Genomic DNA, 18526 nt, shown 5'->3' with positions numbered 1-18526 from the left:
TTGATTTAGAATGCAAAGCAGTATATAGGTCTACTCTGTAGACATTGTAAAAGTAAGCCTAGACAAAAATCATTTAGGTTTTGGAACCAGCTGTCTTCCACTTGCAAGTCTCCATTTAGCGGTCTTTGCCCTTATACAATACAGACACTCAATTTCCCATGATGCTTCAATGCGTTTCACTCGAACGTCGCTGGTTCTTCCGCTTCCTGTCGTCTCTCCAGCGCCAGCTGCGTGGTTTAACGGCGTTAGCTAGCCGAGCACACGTTCTCCTTTTTCACTCCAGTATCTTACGAACTTGGACTAATAACCAACATTATGTCATACCACGACGACGAAGATGTCAGTATATGTTTTTCTTATTTCACTCATTTGAACTCGTTCATGATAATAACAGACTCGCTCGGTAGCTTTAGCCGGTTAATTAGCTAGCTGTACAACTCCACCGGTATGACAGTAGCCTGCGATGAGCTAGCATAATATTCATGATTGTTATATAGCCCTGTTTCTGAAAAGAATGCAATCATAGCATCATAGTCTGTGTAACGTCTCTCTGTAACGTTATGTAGCTTTGTGTGGTAGAGAATAGCGATTTAGGGAAAGTAAGCCATCGTTGATGATGACTGTTTTGCAGACGTTAATTTTACATCAGTAACATATGTCTGACTGCCCTGTTGTCTTACAGTACGATCCTTACGCCTACCCTGGCGATTACGACCTGCACACTGGTTAGTATGCACACATCTGTTTATCTTTGTCTATATAAATGTATACTTGTATACAGTCAGTAAATAAAACAATAGCTGTATAAATTTGAAGTACATGGTGTACTAGTGTACATGGTGATACAATATGTTAATGTGCCCTCAATATCCCATCTCTTTTCAGGTGACCCCAAAGCAGACCTGGCCTATGAGAGGCAGTATGAGCAGCAGACCTACCACGTCATCCCAGAGGTGATCAAGAACTTCCTGCAGTATTTCCACAAAACCATCTCCGATCTGATCGACCAGAAGGTTTACGAGCTGCAGTCCAACCGTGTGTCCAGTGAGAGCATCGAGCAGAAGATCTATGAGATCCAGGATGTCTATGAGAACAGGTAAACGTCTCCCCCGGTGATGTTGCTGCCTGCTTTAACAGAGACATTCGAGTTGGGTGTGTGTGTGTGTGTGTGCATGTGTAAGAGATGAGTATGTTACCTTTCAGACTGTGTTCCTTTTCAGCTGGAATAAGTTGACTGACCGTTTCTTCAAGACCTCTCCCTGGCCAGAGGCTGAGGCCATTGCATCGCTTGTTGGCAACGGTGAGTGTATCATCCATCATTTGTTCTTTGCACAGACACCATCCTTTGTTTAACATTGAAGAAATTCTTTCATTCTTGAATTGGTTCTTAGAATGTGGTAAATGAAATACAAAGTTGTATTTACTGACAGACCTGTGTTGTTGTTTTAAGCAGGTCTTACAGTCCTCTGATGAATGAGCATATTCCTGTGTAGTTCAACAATAGGAATATTTCATGTCATTATGTGCCTGTTTTCTCCTGCAGATGCTGTGTTCCTCATCCTCTATAAGGAGCTGTACTACAGACACATCTACGCTAAAGTCAGCGTGAGTAGCTGCTCAATACAAAAACAGCCAAACGTGTGAAAACCTTTCCAGTATTTTCTTCTAAGTATTGTTTTCTTTATGATCAGGGTGGACCAACTCTGGAACAGAGGTTTGAGTCGTACTACAATTACTGCAACCTCTTCAACTACATTCTTAGTAGGTTACCTGAATTTTCTTGACTTTTTTCTCTCATTTGTAGTTATGAGTATAAAATTGATACTAATGAAAGATGACTTATATAAGAACATTTGTGATTGTGAACAGATGCTGATGGCCCTGCCCCCCTGGAGCTGCCAAACCAGTGGCTCTGGGACATCATTGATGAGTTCATCTACCAGGTACAGTGCATTATAATCTTTATTAAATGTGTCTGTTACACTAGAGGAAGAAATATAAGTAATATAAGAGATAAAATAAAGACCAGATAATAATAAACAATAAATATTTGCCAGTAATTTTATTGATTGAAATTAATTATGTGGCTAACATCAGCTAGCTCACTCCTATGTAAAACCCTACAGGACTTACATTTAAATGCCTTTGAAGCAGATATGAGAATTAACGCTCTTTCCTCTCCAGTTTCAATCCTTCAGTCAGTATCGCTGTAAGACAGCCAAAAAGTCAGAGGAGGAGATCGAATTCCTGAGGAACAATCCAAAGATCTGGAATGTCCACAGCGTCTTGAACGTTCTCCACTCCCTGGTGGACAAGAGCAACATTAACCGTCAGCTTGAGGTCTACACCAGCGGAGGTACAAAATGTTTTGGATATTTGTGTATGGGGGATAAAATAAAGTGCAGTATAATGTAAAATGTTGAATTTTTTAAATTAGAGACCTTGGACCTCAAGTTGCCAAAATATGGTGCAGTTTGGGTGTTCACTTTATTTAGAGTCCTGAAAAGCTAAAGTTTTAGTAGTTTGTTGCTTTTTTGGTGAGAAAGTAACCTCACTGTGTAGACTTCAGTGTATTCAGTTTAGTTATGACACAAGGCAGCTAACCTGTTATTTGTTGGTGTGCTGCAGGAGACCCAGAGAGTGTGGCTGGAGAATATGGTCGCCACTCTTTGTACAAAATGTTGGGTTATTTCAGCTTGGTTGGACTCCTGAGGCTTCACTCATTGCTTGGTGATTATTACCAGGCCATCAAAGTTCTTGAGAACATTGAGCTCAACAAGAAGGTAAGTTTAGTTAGAGCACCGACTGTAGAGAATGACACACTTGAGTACTACTTAATGATCATAGTACAGATTTTACAGAGCTCACTGGCTGCACCTTCTTGCCTTTTCTTCGGTCTAGTCCGCACTGCTTTAGCTGTGTTGTTTCCTGTCTTACAGAGTATGTACTCACGTGTGCCTGAGTGCCAGATCACCACTTATTACTATGTGGGTTTTGCCTACTTGATGATGAGGCGCTACCAGGATGCCATTCGAGTCTTTGCCAACATCCTGCTCTACATCCAGAGGACGAGAAACATGTTCCAGAGGTCAACATATAAATATGAGATGGTCAGTCCAATCAGTGCTTCTTAAACAACTTGGGAAGCTTTTTATTCAGTTTAGTTTTAACTTTGGATTTGGATTCTCCCACTTCTTCCCCATACAGCATGCGTGTAGAACAGCATTTTGTTTTTTTTTTCAACATTTCTCTGATGCATGAGTGATAAATAGCATTCTTATACTTGTATGTTTTCAGATTAACAAACAGAATGAGCAGATGCACGGCCTGCTTGCCATCGCTCTCACCATGTACCCGATGCGCATCGATGAGAGCATCCACACCCAGCTGAGGGAGAAATATGGAGACAAGATGCTGCGGATGCAGAAAGGGTAAAAAGAAATAGAGTGCTAGAACAACTGTACTGAACTTCAGTGTTTGTCCCACTTTATTGTCATTTTATGTTGTCCTTATTTTATTTGCATTTATTCTGTTGCCACTTAAAAAAACTTGTTATGATACTGTCACGAACAGTTAAAAAAAAGCGTCGTCTTGCTTGTGGGTCTGAATGCTGGGCTAACTAGAACTACATTGAGATGTTGGGAATTTAGAACTGGTATCAATGCCTGCAGTGCCCATCGTCTTAAATGACACAAATGTTCTCTTCTCCATGTCAGAGACCTGCAGGTGTTTGAGGAGCTGTTCAGCTTCGCCTGTCCCAAGTTCCTGTCACCTGTGGTGCCAAATTATGACAATGTCCACCCCAACTACCACAAAGAGCCTTTCCAGCAGCAGCTGAAGGTCTTTGCTGAGGAGGTGCAGCAGCAGGCCCAGCTTTCCACCATTCGCAGGTAGAGCATTTCACCTTGTGTGTGGCACAGTGAAAGGGGCCCTATCCAGTATTCTGGTAAAGAAAGAAAAGTTATGTTTACTTTCAGTGTTGTTTACCAAATGCATTGTGTGAGGTCTAACAAGCGTGTTGAGTGCATGTTTGTCTTTGAACAACACTTTGCAAAGTCGGGATTTTTCTTAAGCATTTTGAATCCAGTGTTGTTTAGGTATTACTGAAACCATTTGATCAGTGAAATACTGTGATGCCATGGGTTTGAGCAGGACTTAGAAAAACAAAAAAGGGACCCACTCAACAAAACAAAGCTCTGTATGAAGTTCTTATCAAACAAAGAAAAGGATGCAGTTTTTTTTGCTTTGGTGTAGGAAACATTTGACTTGACTCAGGTGTGGCTGCAGTGTGTGTACATATCATTTAAGTCACAATGTGTCCTTGCAGCTTCTTGAAGCTGTACACCACCATGCCAGTTGCCAAGCTGGCAGGATTCTTGGACATGAGTGAGCAGGAGTTCCGTATTCAGCTGCTCGTCTTCAAACACAAGATGAAGAACCTGGTGTGGACCAGCGGCATCTCAGCTCTGGATGGAGAGTTCCAGTCGGCTTCTGAGGTGGACTTTTACATTGACAAGGTGTGTTGTCTCTTTAAATGAAAGTGATGTCTTTGACTTCGATTGGATTTGGCATTTGCCAAACACGCTTTTAGTTTGGTTAAAATGACAGTAGACTCCGGCAGAACCTGTTGTTATAGGAGCTTAGTCTATTGCAAGCTACTGAAGGGTTTTACCCCGGAGCAACTGATCTAACACACCAAGTTGTCCAGATTTCCTTACTAGTTTAGGAATGCATCCACACGTCTCCATTGATTGTTCCATCATGCAAGGTTTATTGTCGGTGCAACAAAAAATGTGTGTTCATTCGTTCTCCCAACATTCAACACCTGTCTCTTAGCGGTCAAAAACCATTTGCCCTTCCGGGGTCACACAACACCTGACGGCCCCAAATTTCCCATTACATTTATACCCCTTTATGGCCTGAATGACCCGCCCCCTATAGTACTCACAACAAATACAGATTCACCGTGCTTCCCCATAACGTTGCATTTGGCTCCTACACCCGTTTTACAGAAAAGCTCAAAAATGATTGTGCACTTGCTATCAGGGCATGATATGACTCAGTGTAGCACATTATTGTAAACAGCTCTGTATGCTTGATTTGCTTTTTGTTTGGAACACTTCCACAGGACATGATCCACATCGCTGACACTAAAGTTGCCCGTCGGTACGGAGACTTCTTCATCAGACAGATCCACAAGTTTGAGGAGGTGAGTTGTGATTCATCAGGACTGTAACAAGGAATGGAAAAGTATATCATTTTAGAGTTCTTATTTATTTTAAGGCATCAGAAGAAAGTGCTTTGTTAATGACACAGGACAACGGAAAATAGTTTTTAATACTTGATACTGATGCTATCTCCCAGATGTACTCACCTCCTCAGTGACTGGTTCCATATCACCTTTCTTGTGTTAACACACTTGTTGTAAACATAGTCCGTCTGGTTAAAAAAAACTACCTCTGTCTCCCTACAGCTGAATAGGACACTGAAGAAGATGCCATCCACCGGCACCACTGTGACATCCGGGAGCGCTACAAGCCGATGAGTCCTCTGCCCGCTCAGCCAGTTTTTTGACAGCTATTATGATGACAGCTTTTCTATGTAACCTGGAAATAATAAAGATGGAGTGGTGTGCTAAAAGCTTGGCAAGTGTTTACTCTGAACAACCACTAGATGTCAGTATTTACCACAGTGTTACTCAGCCTCAGATGCTGAGTTCTTTTAAACTGAATTTGGTAGTAAAGAGAAATGACACACAAAGACATGCACAGGGATAATATAAACATTATTGTTAGTCTTGTTTCTTTTAAATTGCCAGTTTTACCTTTTCAAATTATACCTGTGAGTACAGTAGGTAGTCACTGTCATAACAGTTACTTCCAGACTTTCCTTAGCCTGACCTGTCTGCCCGTTTCTTTTTAATATCCTGCTGCAACAGTTGCCATGTTGTTCCTGGCTGCTTTGCCATCAGCATCACACTGACTGAGGTCAAAGGCCGTTGCATATTTCTTTTATTATCACAGATCATCCAACATTTCCCAACACAGATCTCAGGACTGGTGACAATAATGACGAAGAAATAAACTTTTACAAAATGGGAATATAAAAAAAAAAATCTTTAAAACACACCACTCATCAGAAACAGCGTCACTTGTCATATAAAGGAAAACAGAACGACATATGTTACCATAGCACAATATACACGTACTCCAAACATCCAAAATGATCCCCTACCTGTTTTGGTAAGCCAGCATTTTTCTTCAAAAATATCTTTTAAGTCCATCACATTTTCTATAAAATAAAAAAATAAAGCAAACATTGCTCAGTTTGAGCAGAACTCTTTTAGTCCTTCAGGTGGCAGTGTCAAGTCTATGGGCACAAAGCCATCTTATCGTCTATAAAAAGTGGATAATTCATCGTTTTTAAAAGTCCTTTCGTAAGTCCTCACCAAGGCTTTCTTTGACTGCCTTTAATATCAAATTTCTCAAAAGATGCAAAGTTTTTTCCTTCATGTGGCCCCAAGTGTCAGACAATGTTTATTCTTCTTCCATCGTTATTATTTTCTGTCTTTGAGTTGTCAGTGAGGCTGGACCAAAGTCTGAATGTTTATTGTCCCTGTAGACTGGGAGTGTTCTGTCTTTTTGCCATTAAAAAACCCTTCTCATCAAACTACTACAGTACTTTAACAATTGCACAATGGCGATGGCTCCTCTTGCTCTTCTTGGTGTCAGGAGAAAACTCCTGTCTATAAATATCACTGGGGAAAATATTTGAAGTGCTCTTGTCAGCATTAAATGTCCATCTATAATTTCCACACAACAAAATGTACCTAATATCAGAAAGAGAGTCAGACTGATTGCATTGTCTTGCAAAAAGAAATATCAGAACATGATAAGGAATTGCGTCATTTCTCAAGTCCCACTGATGGCCATCTGCTGGTCTGAGTGTGTGCTGCTTCATTTTTTTTGAGTGTGTGTATTTGTGTTTGTGTGAGTGTATGCAATCCAGGTATGACTTCAAAAGGGTTAGTGAGAATGAGGCACCTTTTGACGATTATAAGGTCATGGTTCAACAAGCTTCTCCCACAGGGAGGCTGAGTCTCTCTTCCACTAAGCTCTTTGGATGAAAGTCGATGACACCAGTTGGTTATGTTTTGCTCAAGTGCCCTGCTGATGATTTTCCATTTCCTCAAGGTCATTTGAATAAACCTTTTCTTGAAGCACCTTATATGAGACCTTCAACATAAAATCCACTCAAACCAACCCAAAGGTGAGTAAGTCCTCTCACAGGCTGTCTCACTGATGTGCTAAGGTTGGCTGATGGAGTTCCCTAGACTACACACACTCCTTGAGTCCTCCCTAACCTTGTCAGGGTGGCGGCGTGGAGGCACACGAACACACACGAGTCATGGTTGCGCTCAGACCAGCGAGGCCTCGGCTAGTCATAACTCTGTGATCTCCAGGGGACTCTCTGACAGGGTGTCCCCATCCTTGTGACGGTGCATTGGGGTGGACTTGGCAGACTCTGTGCGAGCATTGCGCTCAGAATAAAGTCCCCCGTCAGTGTTCAGTGCCTCCAGAGAACGTGCCAGGGCCCGCTGGTCATCCTCTGGAAGGCTGTTGAGGTCTGAAGTCAGCAGGGTACCTGTGCTGCCGTGGACCACATGCACACCTTCAGGACCCTTCAACTCCACAGGAAGCTTGTGCTTGAAGCGCAGAGTGCCGCGACCTCCGCCCATGCCCAGACGGTCGTCCTCGTCATCATCCAGATCACTCTGGATCAGCTGTTTCAGGAGGAAAGGAAACAAAGGGAGGAATGACAATGAAGATGAGAATGAATAAAGTTACTAGTAATCACATGTTTATACAACACATCAGGTTGTCAACAATATAATAGCTTCAAAAGAGAAGAGGTAAACTAGTGGAAAGAAAAAGTTTCAGGAGAGAAGAAATAAATAGATTACGTGGAGTAAAAAACAATGACTTGGAAATGAATAAAATATTTTTCACCAGACCTGGTTCAATAACTGAAAACAATAGTTAACTTTAAGTTTTTTGGGAGGACAGCACAAGTAGGACTTTCCACATCAGAGCAATTCAGGTGTGCAGAGAAGAGTAGAAGTTGCACTCAGTGCTTTTTTCAGTGATTGTCTGAACTTTCTGGCAATTTCATTGTGGTAAACTCCATCATCAGCTGAACTCTGTTTGACTCAAAGTCTGGTTCAAGGTAGTAGAGATGTCAGAGGTAGACGGTGAGAAGGTGGCACGTTGGAGCAGCAGACAGAAGGGGAAATCAGAGGAATGTGAGTTCCCTCTCTGCTGTCAGACAAGAACAGCACAGCAGCAGGGGTGGATAGAGCATCAGTTTTTCCAGAGCCCACCTCCGTGACTGATGAGTGATCACCCTGGTTGGTGGATACGGTGACGAGTCGAGCAGCAAAGAGCTTTTTCAGCCTCAGGTAGTCGTCCAGGACCACCTTGAGCAGAGAACCCTGACAGGACGGCAGTTAGTATCAAACACAGTCTGTAATACCATCCACCTTACACACCCTCACTGTAATCACAAATGACAATCAGCAGGAATGTCTAGCCCCTTATCTAAACTGCAGGGTCTCGACAGCCTGTTCTCGAGTGCTTGGGGTCTCTCTCTTTTTGTTTTTCTTCTCAGGACATACTGGAGGAGATCTCCCGTCCTCTGACCTTGTCCCCCAGTGTGTTTTGCGAAGGATGGAAGGAGAGAATACATGAACAACGAAAAAGAGCCTTTTGAGATTGGATGTGTTTGTGTGTGTCATGCAGGTGTCTCACCTTGATAGGCCCCTCCCTCATGATCTGGCCCAGTTTAGCAATGTTGTCGTACTCCTGAATGGCTGCTCTCAAGTATCGATCATCCTCAGGCTTCGCTTGAGGCTCTCGACCAAATGTGCCCTGTGGGGAAGACGCACACGTCATTACTTAAAGACAGAATGGTGTTGACTTATAGGGCAATGCCTCTGTGAATGATAAAAATCTGCGTAAACCTGGGAATGATTTACTCTCTGCATTGAGGCCTGAATCAATATATAATCTACTAAACTCCTCAAAATACTGTTGTGAACCACAGATGAGTGAAATAATTCATGTTGGTACTGACATGAGTGCGTGCAGGGCTGTTCCACAGGTCAGTTATCTCACTCAGGTTCTCAGGCAGGTCGTCCTCGTGGTCAGCCTGAGTGGCCAGCTCCAGGTTGCGACAGAATGGGTCCAGCCACACTGGATTAGCCCTGCAAATGGCATCACACGCATCATTGACAAATTGCAAAGAAAGTACGAAGAGCCAAAAACTTAACTTATATTTGATTTTTGACATTGATCTGCTTTTCCAGTTGTGTTATAAGATTTATGTTATGAGCATACCAACAGCAGCAGATCGAGTAAATACAGTCCTTAAGTAAAAGTACTGTTACTTTGCAAAAACAAATACTCAGGCTGAAGCAAAAGTTGTCATCAAGATAACTGCTTGAGTTGAAGCACAAAATTATTTACTTACTTAACAACCAGTCTTGTGTCTGTATGCTAAGCAGTGAAGCTAAGGCAAACTTGGCTTAGGTTTGCAAACAGCTAGCCCAGCTCTGTTCATCTCCTTTTAATAATTCTTACAAAAAACAAAATGTAAAAACAACAAATTGTGGTTCTAAGGGGAGCTGCACTCTGGAGATATTTCTTCTGTGAGTGCAGCAATTGCCTTGAGTCTGTGCTGGCAACCTCATAGTGGAGACCCAAAATGTTAAACTATTCCTTTAATATACATTACATAGACAGAAGTATGGGGACACTTGACCACATACCAACAGGGACTTTAATGACATCGCATTCTTAATGTCATTAAATGTCTGTGTGGGTCAGTCAAGTTCTTCCACACCAAACTCATCCTGCCATGTCTTTATGGATCTTCTTTGTGCACTGGGGCACAGTCATGCTGGAACAGCAAAGGGTCAAAGCATAGCACTGTCCAAAATGTCTTGGTATCTGGATCATTAAGAATTCCCTTCACTTGAAAGTAAGGGGCCAAACCCAACTCCTGAAAAGCAGCCCCATAACACACCTGAATTCAATAATAAAGAGGTTTGTGCCAATACTTTTGCTAATATAGTGCATATTAAAATATCTGAAAGTCAAAGAAAACATCAGTCTTTGGAACTAATAACTCAGAAGAAATACAGAGGGATATTTTTGGAAAACTATTTGTGTTATAACAACACAAAGGGATATTCAGTTGATGTGACAAAGCAAAAAGTAAGCAATGTGTAACAAAGAGATGTGGAAATTAAACTATTATCTCACCCCTCAAATGAATACTTGTTAGTGTTAGGCATGTCCAGGATATCCATTAGACCCTGGTTCCCTAGATGGTAGAGGACAGATAATTGTAAGATAAACAGCCTCGCTGTAGTACACTGACGTGTCGTACTGTGCACTAACAGATGGTAAAAACCACATCCTGACATTAACAGCTTGTGGGACAGTCCCCTCACCAAAGCTGCTTCTTACCTGTTGATCCTGCAACGATAGCTTTCAGTTTCCTCTGGTGTCTGCAACACAGCGAGAGACACAAGTCACCAGAAGGTAAACATGTTGATGTTGCCGTTGACACCGACAGCACAAAAACATGATCTGTGACCGAGCACTTCTTAAATGACTCAGTACACTCTAAATTCTAAATAAATATGTCAAATTCAAAGCTGCCTATTTTATGAAATGCTGAAGGATTCTTACACTCTGCGATAGTGCCAGTTCATTGTGACAAACAAAATTCCTGCCAGGCACAGAAGCACAGCCAGGATAATGATGACGAGCTGTCAAAGAGAAAAAAAATGTTTAAAAAACACAAAACAACTTCAAGAATTTGTGAGTTCCTGGAGGTCCTGGCTTCACAGACCTGGAGCGTGGTGATATCATCGGGAAGTTTGTCGCTGACAGCAGGCTGAACGTCCACAACACTGTATTTCCTGAACAGGTTTCTCAGCTGCTCCTTGTTCTCGTCAATCATCTGAATCACCCTGTAAAACATGAAACACCAGGTAACAGGTAAACACATGCCACAGCAGAAGGGTTCTGTAAACCCAAGTGAAAGGACAGATAGGCCTTAATATTAATACTACTTATTTCATTAAGGAAGGTATACCTTTCAACATCTAAGATAGTGTTGGTCTGATTGTTGACAACGTGGATAAGCATGTCTGTCTGAGCATAGTTCACCCTGCCCTTCTTGTCCACATGGAACTGGATAAAAGGAGACAAAGTTGTCAGATATTTATTTAACACACTCAACAAAAATACACAAAAATTACAAAATATAAAAACCTTGGCATGAAAAAGCCTTACCTGTATGTCATCTAAGTTGACAATGGCTCCAGTAATGTTGGACAGCAGGTTGATGAAGTCTTCCTGGTTTTCACGGACCAAATCAGGGATCTCATTGAAGACTATCTTGACTCTCTGGTCATCCCGGAGAATATAAATATTCACGTTGGTGGTTGTACTGTGTCCAGCAAAATCGCACGCCAAGATCTCCAGCTGAAAGTAGCCTGGATTGTAGGCTGTGAAGAGGTCATATGTTCGGATGATACCATCTGTCAGACCTGTGGAAATCGTGGAATAGGATAAGATTTAAGTCCTATTGAAGCCTTATGAAGATATCTGAAAGTAGGCACTGATATAAGGAACCACTCTGTGACAGCTGGAACAGTTTGTGCAACAAGATGAGATGAAATGTCTCCAGGAAGGAAATACACATCTACAGGAAGCGTGGGACTCAAGTCATGTTGAAACATGATTTTGCTGAAGCAATTTAAATTCATTTTTTGCCTTTAAACAGATGCATTAACGTCTGACTCAGAACATGATTATGAAATGGAAGGGTACAACTTGTGTTTTTCTTAGTGTCAACAAATCCAAAGAAAAAAGAAAACCAACACTGAATGTATTCCTCTCACAAGCATTGCTCTATCTCACTCTTCTCTCATAGAGTCATAGAGCTTCGTTGTTGTCCAAAAACAAGTCAGAAGCTAATGTGACTTAGCATTATTGTTCATGCGATTTTATAACTATGACAATAACACTTGTGCAAGCTTATTTTAGTTAAGAGGTGAAAATCTATCCAACGTTAATTAAATGCAGAAAACAGGCAGATCTAGACGGTGTGATGAACTAAACAGCCAGTGTCTCTAAACTGTTTATCAATGTTTCAAAACAACCTGAATGCTGTACATAAGGAGGCTCACCGATGGTGAAGATGCTGCCAACATCCTCACTGCCATTGCTCTGTGACTGAAAGTAGCGGATCGTAACAATATGGTACTGGACCAAACTGTTGTTGCCAATGTCGTTATCTATAGCCAGGACCTTGATCAGCTCTGAGCCCACTTTGGCATTTGCTGCAACTCCTGAAACAAAGAAGAAAAGAGGGAAGGTTAGGGTGGTTCTGCATAGATCACATACACAAACACGAAACAATGAAGATTACCTGCAGTGTACTCTGCCTTTGTGAAGCGTGGTTTCTGGTCATTGATGTCTTCCAGTTCAATGCGGACTTCTAGCAGGCTGGGGTCACGGGCAGGGTCCAAGGCTTTGGTCCGTGCTGCCCTCTGACCCCTGGGAGGAGTCCAGCTCCTGTTGCTGGAAGCCTTGATGATGATGGAGTAGAACGGGATCTCCTCCCGGTCCAGATCTTTGTACAACTTCAGTTCTCCATCTAGACTCAAGCCAAAGTTTCCATCATTGTTTCCCCCTGCAGGAAGGGATGGAAAGGATGTGCATTTAGTCATCTAAAGCACTCAAGGAATGAGCTTTAAACAGAAAAGAAAGACAGATGGATCTATACAAATGTCTTCATTATTCAAAGCCTTTTGAAGTAAGGGGACTTTCATCTGATCACACAAAGGATACAAGAGCTTCCAGATAAACAGATAAATCCCTTATCCTTTCTACTCTTGATCTCCAAGACTTTACTTTTGGTGGGTCAAAAAGCTTTGCACTACATTTTGAACATGAACATTAGTATCAGCAACACGTTGTTGTGTCCCTAGGAGATTGTATCACCTGCAATAAAATAGTAGACGACAGCATTGGAGCCCTCATCAGCGTCCACAGCCCTGGTTACGTTCCCCACCACGGTACCTGGACGGGAGTGCTCAGGCACTGTCAGCGTCTGGTAAGGCAAGCCACCACGCTGACGTGAACACACACACACACACACACACACACACACACACACACACACACACACACACACACATACACACACAAACAAACAGTTTAATATCACTTCTTGGGTACAGATAACCACATATGGATATATTGAGAGAGCTTAATTCTCACCGGTGGTTTGAGGAAGACAGGTTCATTGTCGTCAATGTCCAACAGCGCCACCTGCAGAGGCTGTGTGGTCTCATAAGGCACTGGTTGACCCATGTCACGGGCCACAATGATAAGCTGAGAGTCGTTTGCACTCAGTTAGAGACACATACACTTACACAGTACACTTAAGTACATTAACTGCTTCTACTGCACACACAGTTCACTTACGCTGTGGAGGGCCTGTTTTTCTCGGTCCAGTTTCACATTAGTTGTGATGACTCCAGACATGGCGTCAATGCGGAAGTTTTCCCAGTCTCTGTTACCTCCTCCAGTCTGCAGGAAGGCATAGCGTACCTCTCCGTTCACCCCCTCATCAGAGTCTGTTGCGTGCACCTCATAAACCGGCAGGCCGGGGGGCTGCTCCTACAGGGAAAAGAGGGTCAGTATGTGCTTGTGTAAACTTGGAAAATTTTATCTCTAAGGTCAACACCAAGTCAGAGATTTACAGATCTACAGACACTTTTCTTTTAAACACTGTCTTACTATCACCCTTATATAGTGAACATGTAGGCAAAAAATAGCCGTTTTACACAAAGTAAACAAAGAGTTGTATTATCTTCATACTGTAGTTGTGTTTGTGTCCACCTCATGAGGGTAAGTCCATTATTCACTTGAGGGAAATATCTGCTTCTTTAGTATCTCAATGTTCCATCAACTTTCTTTGTCTGTCTGCTGTTTGGTGCTGAACAGTTGTGTAACCCAAACACTAGAACTGATAAATGCAAACATCAAATATTCTGTATTGATATTGGTCCCAATACTGACTGTATGAAACTGACTGAAGCTGATCAGCCAGATGTGCCTGATCCACATGAAAACAATTTCATCATCAGTGTCCTTATAAAATTTGCTGTTTCGTTCAGCTATTCATAGTGAGCCACTGGTTAATTTTCTGCACCACAGCACCACATTGGTGTCAAATGTGACCCAGTGAGTATATATAGCAGTCTACATAGTAAGATAGATGATACACAGATGGTGATTTTGAGAAAAAGACAGCAATAGCATCCAATTCATCTCAGTATTAACAGATACAAACAGCAGCATGTTTTAAGAGCAACAGAAGATTTAGCACAAGAGCAACAGAAGACTTAGAAAAAGGTGGAAAAAACACCTGCCACAGGTAAACGGGTTAACCCTGTGCTGGTTGACAGAACTTGAATTACCAGTGAAAAATTTCCAGCGAGAAACAGACTGCCTTCACTCTTCATGCACTATTTATTTATTTATTTATTTTTTTACAGATGACTGATAGAGAGCTTCATCACATGGTGTAACAACAATCACCTGAAACTCAGTATCACCAAAACTAACGAGCTTGTGGTGTATTACAGTGCTTCAAATGTGGATGTAGCTGAGAAAGAAGCTACAAATTCTGAGTAAATCCTACTATTCCCAGCCTAATAACCAAATTTTGTAAACTTGTGAATTTGTGAAATATGGCTCTTCTTTTGGTGACGTATTGTAAATAATACAACATGAACTATAGCTAGTAGCAGGGTGGATGAGAAAAAAACCTGTGGAAGAAATAAAGGAAGAGTACACAGTCGTACCAATGATGACATGCATTCAGACACATGAAAGCAATTACCTCTGAGATGTGAATGATGGTTCCATTGGCAGGCCTGACAAACACTGGTCTGTTGTCATTGACATCTATGACTGTAATGATCAGGTCAGCAGTGCCCCACAGGGGAGGACGACCCTGGTCTGTAGCCACCACAGTCAGATTGAAACGTTCAGAAGACTGAAGCAGACGGCGAGAACGCACCAGTCCTGTGTTTGGATCCAGGGAGAACGCATCTAAGAAGGTAGAGACAGACAGAAAATGTGACTAACTAAATGTCACTAACTAACAAATAATTAGTACAAGAGGGATATTTACTGGAAAACTTTAAGAAATATTCAAAATGTTATTGTAATAAAGAGAATAGTTCAGCTGACCGTGTTTAGGCTTTTATCAGTATATTCATACCTGAATGGGGCCCCAACATGCTGTAGAGAACTGCTCCATTTTCCCCTTCATCCAGGTCAGTAGCCCTCACTGTGATCACAGACGTTCCACTGGGCTCATTCTCAAACACGCTGGTGTTGAACACTCGCTCCGTAAAGCGTGGCCGATAGTCATTGACATCAAGAATTGTCACCAGGACCTGACATGCACCAACAGGCAGATGAAGTATGAAGATGCTTTCAAACACAGAATATTCCTAACCTGATTTTATTATCCAGAAAACAGTATCACAGTATATAAGTATACAATATACTGTATGTCAGCCTAAAAGACAATTTTACAAGCTCAGGACAGAGCTTAGTTAAAATAAATAGACTTGGGCTGCAAAAATTCAGTATTATCGGGCCCCAATTCATGTATTTTTGTCATTGTCAATTTTTTTTTTCTTCAATAAGGGTTTCGTAAATGGGTGGCATTTGGTGTTTATATGGGCTAACCCAGTATGTGTAGATTATTATTTAGATACATATTCAAATCTTCATTCACAAGAGTCATTACATCTCTACCTGAACAGAGTTCTCTCTTCTGTTGTTGGGGCTGCCGCCAGGGTTGTCACGGGCCACAGCAGTTAATGTGTAGTGATCTTTTGTCTCCCTGTCCAGGGGAGAGAGGATGTAGATCTCTCCCTGACACAGAGGAGAAGGAATGATTAGGAAGGAAGTACAAGTGCTGACTGGGAGTGGTGGTTGTGTAAAGACAACAAGACATTTATTTGAGTATGCAACAGGAATGGAGCATGGAGGTTGTCTTGAGTGCACTCAAACATTTTGTTTAAACTTTCATTTTCTGGCAGGTTAACATTAAGTCCTGGATGTCCTCTAACTTCTTATTAAATAATTCAGAAAAAAACAGAAGTTATTGTGCTTGGACCTAAACATCTCAGGGACTCTTTTTCAAGCTGGGCCGCGACCCTGGATGGCATCACCTTTAACTCTATTACAGCGGTGAGGAACCTTGGAGTCATTTTAGACCAGGACCTGTCCTTCAATTCCCATATAAAACATAACACTAAGACTGTCTTCTTCCACCGTTGTAGCATAGTTAAAATAAGAACCATCCTTTCTCAAAATTACTCTGACAAAGGAATATCCTTAGTTAAAATAAACAAACTTGGGCCTCCAGGAATATCCATTCTCAGAGTGATGCAGATAAATCCATGCATTCATCACTTCTAGGCTGGACTGTAATTCTCTCTCATCAGGATGTTCTAAAAACTCTCTGAAGAGTCTTCAGTTGGTCCAGAAGGCTGCAGGGAGGGTTTTGACAGCAGTTAATAAGAGAGCGCATATCTCACCTGTTTTAGCCTCACTTCATTGGCTTCCTGAAGGATATAGGATAGACTTCATTCTGGCTGACTTCTGATAGACTTCTATTGACTTATAATGCTCTCAATAACAAAGCTCCATCCTGTCTCAAGGACTTCATTGTTCCTTATTGCCCCAGTAGAACACTTCGCTCCCAGAATGCAGGTCTGCTAGTGGTTCCCAGTATCTCTAAAAACAGACTGGGAGGTAGAGCCTTCAGCTACCATGCTCCACTACTGTGGAACCAACTCTCTTCATGGGTCAGGGAGGCAGACACTCTCTCCACATTTAAGTCCAGGCTAAAAACATTCCTTTATGATAGAGCTTTTATTTAGGGCTGGCTCAGATAACTGTGAACCATTTTATAGCTATGCTGAAAGAGGCTTAGACTGCTGGGGGAAACATCAGGATCCTCTCCTCTCCTCTCTTCTCCTCTTCTTTCCTCTCCTCTCCTTCTACACAATTGCCATTCCGTCTTTATCTGTAGTCTGGCCTTGGTGTCTTGCACTCTCTCTGTGTCTTCACAGATTTCTCCAGCGCTCCATCTACCGGCACCAACCTCCACCTGCATCACCTCCTTCCCTGTGCTTCTACCCTGCCTGCCGTGCCTGCTCATCAACCAACCTGCTGCTCCTGCTTCCCCTGTTCACGACCCAGCCTGCCCACCAGGAGCTGCCTTCATTCTCCATCTATCCCATATTTCATGATTGTTAACTGCTTTCCTGCCTGTACAACATCCATTGCACGTCTGCCCGTCTTGGTTTTCCCTGTTGTTTTTTTCTGGGAGTTTTCCTTAGTTGGTGTGAGGGTCCAAGGGCAGAGGATGTTGCTATGATGTTATGTAAAGCCCTTTGAGACAACCTACTTGCAAAAATGGGCTATACAAATAAAGTTGCCTTGTCTTGTCTTGACGTGCATTGTTGACATAAAGCACAGATAGAGCGTAGTGTGACGTTGTGATGTCTGACTGAGTTCATGTACTAGTGTATAGGTCAACTCACAGTGGATGGTCTGATGCCAAATTTGCCTTCCCCGTCTACCAAGCTGTACTCAATGACAGCAAAAAGTCCAGAGTCGGCATCTGTGGCACTGACACGAACTATGGTGGTTCCCAGATCCACATTCTCAAATACGGGCTCCTGCAAACACAGATAAAGACCGCATAGGCTTTGTGACACTTCAAGGATAACATCACTGTGTCTTTATGTTGTTTTAATGGTGAAGTGGACTGATAAACCAAATAACACTCATTTTCACATATAGCACTGAAATGTCATGTCTTACATGAAAAGAAACTATGTGAGACAGAATATCTGGCCAGAAATCAACTAGCAACAGAACAGTGAGTGAAACCACACAAACAATGTGCTTCGCTAATGACTTCATCATTTATGTGGTCATCATCCTTGTTATTAGTTACTCCTGGGTTTTCCTGCACTGAAAGAGGTCAGTGAAACGGTCAGCTGCGAGTGAGGTGTTGTACAACTCTTTGAAGATAGTATATCTCAAGGTACAGAAGTAGCCATTTGGGAAACAGTAAATGAATATGTACCTTTTATAATTGTACTCTTCATTTCTGTTTTGGTAGTATCAATTAATTATCTGTTCAGTACCTGATATGAGGGTTGTAGGAAGACAGGATTGTTGTCATTAACATCCACTATGCGCAAATAAACTGGCAGTTCAGCTATCCTTGGAGGAGTGCCATGGTCCTGGGCTCGAATTGTGAAATTCAGCCACTGTATCTGCTCGAAATCCACCGTCTTGTTAGCTACAATCTTGCCTGAAAATTAGAAATACACATAGAGTTA

The 18526-nt window shown here is 42.1% G+C and overlaps 2 protein-coding genes across 5 annotated transcripts in view; one reads left to right on the top strand and one right to left on the bottom strand.

Moving 5' to 3' along the window:
• The first annotated feature begins 176 nt into the window (after positions 1 to 176).
• LOC124065567 (eukaryotic translation initiation factor 3, subunit 6 interacting protein) lies at positions 177 to 5640 on the top strand. The gene is made up of 15 exons (XM_046401037.1): positions 177 to 339; positions 683 to 725; positions 886 to 1096; positions 1221 to 1300; positions 1544 to 1605; positions 1692 to 1761; positions 1870 to 1943; positions 2185 to 2356; positions 2629 to 2783; positions 2940 to 3110; positions 3298 to 3431; positions 3717 to 3890; positions 4328 to 4517; positions 5129 to 5209; positions 5474 to 5640. Exons 1-15 carry the CDS (start codon positions 316 to 318, stop codon positions 5543 to 5545), a joined length of 1713 nt encoding a protein of 570 aa, XP_046256993.1. The 5' UTR covers positions 177 to 315; the 3' UTR covers positions 5546 to 5640.
• A 354-nt stretch (positions 5641 to 5994) lies between these two features.
• Positions 5995 to 18526, bottom strand: part of cdh23 (cadherin-related 23) — a 155420-nt gene continuing 142888 nt past the window's right edge. For 3 of the 4 annotated variants that reach the window (XM_046401031.1, XM_046401032.1, XM_046401033.1), the window contains 20 exons: positions 18329 to 18498; positions 17717 to 17854; positions 15918 to 16037; positions 15373 to 15550; positions 14989 to 15200; positions 13566 to 13760; positions 13359 to 13472; positions 13080 to 13209; positions 12505 to 12768; positions 12263 to 12424; positions 11364 to 11620; positions 11164 to 11261; positions 10918 to 11038; positions 10755 to 10834; positions 10530 to 10570; positions 10323 to 10383; positions 9133 to 9262; positions 8808 to 8927; positions 8381 to 8491; positions 5995 to 7783 (listed from right to left, as the gene is read on the bottom strand). In XM_046401031.1, the coding sequence (XP_046256987.1) occupies positions 7442 to 7783; positions 8381 to 8491; positions 8808 to 8927; positions 9133 to 9262; positions 10323 to 10383; positions 10530 to 10570; positions 10755 to 10834; positions 10918 to 11038; positions 11164 to 11261; positions 11364 to 11620; positions 12263 to 12424; positions 12505 to 12768; positions 13080 to 13209; positions 13359 to 13472; positions 13566 to 13760; positions 14989 to 15200; positions 15373 to 15550; positions 15918 to 16037; positions 17717 to 17854; positions 18329 to 18498 (3044 nt within the window). In that variant the 3' untranslated portion in view covers positions 5995 to 7441. The remainder of the gene's footprint in view (positions 7784 to 8380; positions 8492 to 8807; positions 8928 to 9132; positions 9263 to 10322; positions 10384 to 10529; positions 10571 to 10754; positions 10835 to 10917; positions 11039 to 11163; positions 11262 to 11363; positions 11621 to 12262; positions 12425 to 12504; positions 12769 to 13079; positions 13210 to 13358; positions 13473 to 13565; positions 13761 to 14988; positions 15201 to 15372; positions 15551 to 15917; positions 16038 to 17716; positions 17855 to 18328; positions 18499 to 18526) is intronic. The other variant, XM_046401034.1, reaches the window with a different exon arrangement.

This window comes from Scatophagus argus, chromosome 10, assembly GCF_020382885.2.
Source record: "Scatophagus argus isolate fScaArg1 chromosome 10, fScaArg1.pri, whole genome shotgun sequence".
In the NCBI taxonomy this organism is placed as follows: Eukaryota; Metazoa; Chordata; class Actinopteri; family Scatophagidae; genus Scatophagus; species Scatophagus argus.
The sequence above is the reverse complement of the archived record's forward strand: the minus strand, read 5'-3'. Positions and strand labels throughout refer to the sequence as shown.